Source organism: Hydra viridissima, unplaced genomic scaffold (assembly GCF_058129835.1).
Source record: "Hydra viridissima isolate aposymbiotic clone 2 unplaced genomic scaffold, HvirCarnegie_v1 scaffold_4, whole genome shotgun sequence".
In the NCBI taxonomy this organism is placed as follows: domain Eukaryota; kingdom Metazoa; phylum Cnidaria; class Hydrozoa; order Anthoathecata; family Hydridae; genus Hydra; species Hydra viridissima.
In genome coordinates, this window is record NW_028324303.1 from 2,070,001 (window position 1) to 2,074,633 (window position 4,633).

The following is a 4,633-nucleotide window of genomic DNA, read 5'->3' on the forward strand; positions in this document are numbered from 1 at the left end:
ATTTGCGAACTAATTACAGCAAACTTGCGGCAAGATGGCACCAGTAGCAACCTGTTCATTTAACATTGTTCAAGTTGACAAGGTTAATTTTTCAACCTGTCTGCCAAGGTTGCTTTGAATACAATAACAGTGTGTGGATTATTTTCCACCCAAAAAAACATGTGTGATAGTTAACTTTTCTTCTTTTACCGTCACATTTAAAAAAGTGTTCTAAAATAAAACGTCTTTTATTTTATTTTTATAAACGAACTTTAATAAATCATTTAATTTTTTTGACTTTGAATTTCGCGTTTTTATTCTGGGAAATTTTGTGATTTCAAAGTTGTCGGGGTTTTTATTCTTTTTTTTATTGTTTTTCTTTCGCGTTTTTTTTTTTTTTTAAATTAACGTAAGATCATAGCGAATTGTTTAATAATATCTTGATTTTTGCGCGACCGTCAAACCCCCTTATTTAAATAATTAATAATTTCTGCATTTATTTTGTTCAACTTACTTGTAATCCGTGCCTATTAACCAAGCGCATTTGCGCGTAACTGCGTTAAAATTGAGCTTTTTTTATCGAATCGAACAAAATTTGCGGTGTTGTTGGCGTTAATAACAAATCAGGTAAGAATTAAATTTTATGCAAAGAAACTAAAAAAATTGTTGAAAGTTTTTTTTTTTGTTTTTTTTTTTATATATGAATCAGTTTTCGTGTTTTCCTATTTTTCTTTTAACGTGTCAATCTAAGTTATTTAAAATGCGCATAGCAAAAAATTAATCTTATGATAACCCGCAACTGTATATTTTATACAATATACCAAACAAATCCCACTGACTTTCAAATCGATAAATAAAAAAAAAAATCTTCAATGGCTGCGATATGATTAAATATAATTTTTTTTAAAAAATAATTCTTGTAATAAATAGCTATAAAAATATATTTAATGCCATTAGAAAGAATATTTTGTTGTTTTTTTAAATGAAGGTGCTCCGAAATTTCTCTGGGGGATGATTTAAAAATTATTTTCTCTTTACCTGATTAAAATTACTTTAATCGTATTTTATAATTAGTGCTGTCTTTTTGATATTTTTTGCACTTAGAAAAAAAATATATATATGTGTGTTAAAAAATATATATATATAAGTGTTAAAAATTGATTTATTTAGTTATTATAAAACGTATTATAAAACGTGTATTATAAAACGATAAAAAAAGACTACGAAGAAAGTCGATTTTTCAAAATATTTTGGAAGATAAACTTTTAGCAAGGAACTTAATTTAGAATCAGGTTATTGTCGAAAAATGTTATATGTTTGAGTTCTTTTTTTTTTTTTTCTCTCTAACACCCCACTTTGTTAAAGAATTAGATGATACTTTTAAGCGGAAAGAAAGAACTAAATTAGATAAGATTAGACGCAAAGCAATGCATTTGTTGACTGAAGACTTATATTGATTAAATTAATGTTTTGAAGAAAATTCAGCTCAATCCCGGTAAGACGAACCTTCAAGGGACCAAGGGATAGGGTTCCACTCAAAGAACGTTCGATTTAAGCGAAGTTTTTCAAGGAACCAAATAAAACAGTTTGATGCACTGATCTCTATAATAACTGGATAGCGCAACTCCGAACAAAACTTCTAATTTTTTGACGCCAAAATCGCCATATTGGAAAGCCCCAAAAATTTAAATCCCGTTAAGCTTTAAGGTCTGTTTTTCGACTAATCGCTTTAAATACACAGTATCAGTTTTTAGCGTTCTGGGGTTTTCCAATATGGCGATTTTGGCGTCAATTTTGATATTAGAGATGCGCTATCCAGTTATTATAGAGATCAGTGGTTTGATGTAATAAAAGTTTGAGTTGACCGGTGGTCGAATTATCGGGATTTAACTGTATTCAGCGACAGCAGCTCTTAACTAAAAAAGTAATGCAGGAGGTAGAACCCCATTTAGAGAGCTAAGAAGCCTGCCCCACCCTCTTGAAAGACTGCTTAGAAAATTTCTTTTTGAACTAAGTGTAAAGTTATTATTTAACAAAATTTTAAAATTAGTATCGTACGCAAAATAATGTCTCCTTGATATCTAAAAACTCCCCACTCTTTTAACGAATACAATCGCGTACAAAAGTATTGGGAAGGAGTTTTTAATTGAACCCCTGAAAAATAAAAAGTATTCACTTATTATTTGCGCATGCGTACGCTTCTTAATGAATGTAGTGTGAAGTAAGTTGTTTTCTTTTACAAATTGATGGAGAATAAAACATAAAAGAGATCCAAATGGAAAATTATTACAGTTAAGTAGGCTCCACCCAACTGCGGATTGCAATTAAGACATGCCAATATGCCATCCAGGCATTTTAACAATCGACTTCAAAACGAATACTATAATCGATCAGTACTCTTTTGAATCACTCCCTTCTTCCTAAAAAAACAGCAATAATCCTTTATAGAGATATTTAGCTGGAGGAACCGTTGAGAATTTATTATTTAAGTATTTTATTCACTGAAAACGATGTAAGTAAAGGAACTTTTGAGAGTTACGATTATTTCCCATAAGGGTATTTCGACTTTTTACAAACGAACCCTACAAAATTGTATTCGCGCTTTTTTTTTTGTTTTTTTCTTTTTTTTTGTACGGCTTTCTTTTTTACGTCATTAATTTGCACTCTTAATGGATTTTATTTTTAGCTCAGTGGATTTTTTTTTTTTTGTTGGGGAATCGTACTAATGGCATGTAAACGACAAACTTATTTGCTTGACAATAATCATCAGAATAATGGTGATGTAAACATTGAATTGTGGAACAGACCATCTATGGTGATAAACATGGATGTTTCATCAAACAGAAGCCATCCTGGAATGAAATCCTTGGTATGTAAATCTTCTTTTGAAACCAATAACGGGCATGATTCTAGTGATGAAAAACTGCTCATCAAAAACAGTTCAGAGATAACTAACGATAGTTTAAACAAAGAAATAAAATCTGTAAAGCATAGCAACCTTGTAACTAAGGAAAAAATCTTAATTGAAGAAACAATTAACCTGATTTCAAAAATGCAAAAGGAAGATCTTGTCGACGAGCCATTGGTTGTGGAAATGCAAAGTAACATCAAAGATCAATATTTAGAAAAGAGACCGGATGACATGCTATCTATTACTTTGGATGCTACGCAAAACAGATTGCAGTCTAGCTCTCCGAACTTAATGTGCCCCCTTAGTTCTAAAACAAAGGGTGAAGGTACAAATACGTCTTTTGTATCTCACAACTCTAAAGAAACTCTATTTCTGCGTCGTGGAAAAAGAAAAAAATATCAAAAGTACGCACCGCAAGATCGTATTGCTATAGGAAAATACTGTTTTGAACACGGCCCAGCTGCTGCTCGCAAAGCTTTTCAACTTCGTTATCCAGAGATGAGTGAAAGCGTGACAAGAGGTTTTCGAGATAAGTACAAGTCTATGATTGGAGAAGCTGCAGTTTATGAATTCGAACAAAACAGACGACAAGGTGACTTACTTCAAAGAAAGATACCGTTGCCGCGAGGACGCCCTCGTAAGTATCGGGCTTTTGAAGATGATGCCAATTTTTCTCCAATTATCTTAGAAGAAAGTATGGTTCAGAAACCTTGTTCAGGAATTTTAGATAATAACGATACGAACCTATTTAATCATGACATTAGGAAGCGTAACAAAAGCACCAAAAAAGTCGATGCTAACGCCGAAAGAGAAATTCTCCTTGAAAGAGGAACAATGGTCAATATATCTCCAATGCAAAGAACAAGAGATATAGAAGAGTCCATAACTACAAATGAGCTTAACGAAAGTCCGCCTTCAATAAAGTCTCCATTTTGTGACGATATATCTCCAAATAGTGAGAAAGCTAAATTTCCTGACGTTGCGAAAGAACTTAAATCTATCTCTCCTCTTCATCAAATTGATGATCATTTCTCAAATTTATATGCAGTCCAAAGCTCTTCACATATCCCAATAATTCACTATCCAAAACCTAAAGTTTACGAACCTCCTCTACCGACAAGTCACCCTAGCCTTAGTTCATCTGAAGCTTACACAAATAGTGGTCAAACTCACTTCGATAAGCAGTCTCATTCAACCTTCCGGATTCAACTATCTGATAGTGATAATAAATCTAGTTCCGGTATATTGCGTGGCAAACGGTGCAAATATCAAAAGTACACACCGGAAGAACGTTTTAATATCGGTAAATTGTGTGATGAGATAGGCTTAAATGCTACCGTCAAATTGTATCGCGAACAATATCCAAGGCTCAACGAGAGTGTTGTTAGAACATTTCGAAGCCGGTACCGTCAGCTTGTTGAGAAAGGAAGTGAAACTCCTAAAGTTGACTCGATCCGACGAAAGCTAAACAAAAGAACAAATTCCCATACTTTAGAAGATGAGAAATGCAAATTAACAGAAAAAAAATATACCGAAGATTGCACAACAGTCAACCCAACAAAAGATCTTTTTGTTGAATCCCTGATCAACAAAAAAGATTTTTCTAAATGTTTTTCATCTGCAAGCTCAAAGGAAGTCTTAACGAAAAAAATTAATGATTTAAATGACAAGTCTTTATGTAGTAAATGTCACTCAATTCTTGTTTGCCCGAAATGCTAAAAAATACGTTATTAATCCGACAAA

At 32.5% G+C, this 4,633-nt stretch overlaps 1 protein-coding gene across 1 annotated transcript; it reads left to right on the forward strand.

The window, feature by feature from the left end:
* Positions 1–491: 491 nt before the first annotated feature.
* On the forward strand, positions 492–4,633 carry LOC145183504 (uncharacterized). Its single transcript, XM_080058865.2, has 2 exons — positions 492–606; positions 2,666–4,633. Exon 2 carries the CDS (start codon positions 2,705–2,707, stop codon positions 4,607–4,609), a length of 1,905 nt encoding a protein of 634 aa, XP_079914991.2. The 5' UTR covers positions 492–606; positions 2,666–2,704; the 3' UTR covers positions 4,610–4,633.

Bases quoted from the DNA above. Each gene is read 5' to 3' on its own strand.
- LOC145183504 (XM_080058865.2), top strand. From the start codon at position 2,705: ATGGCATGTAAACGACAAACTTATTTGCTTGACAATAATCATCAGAAT.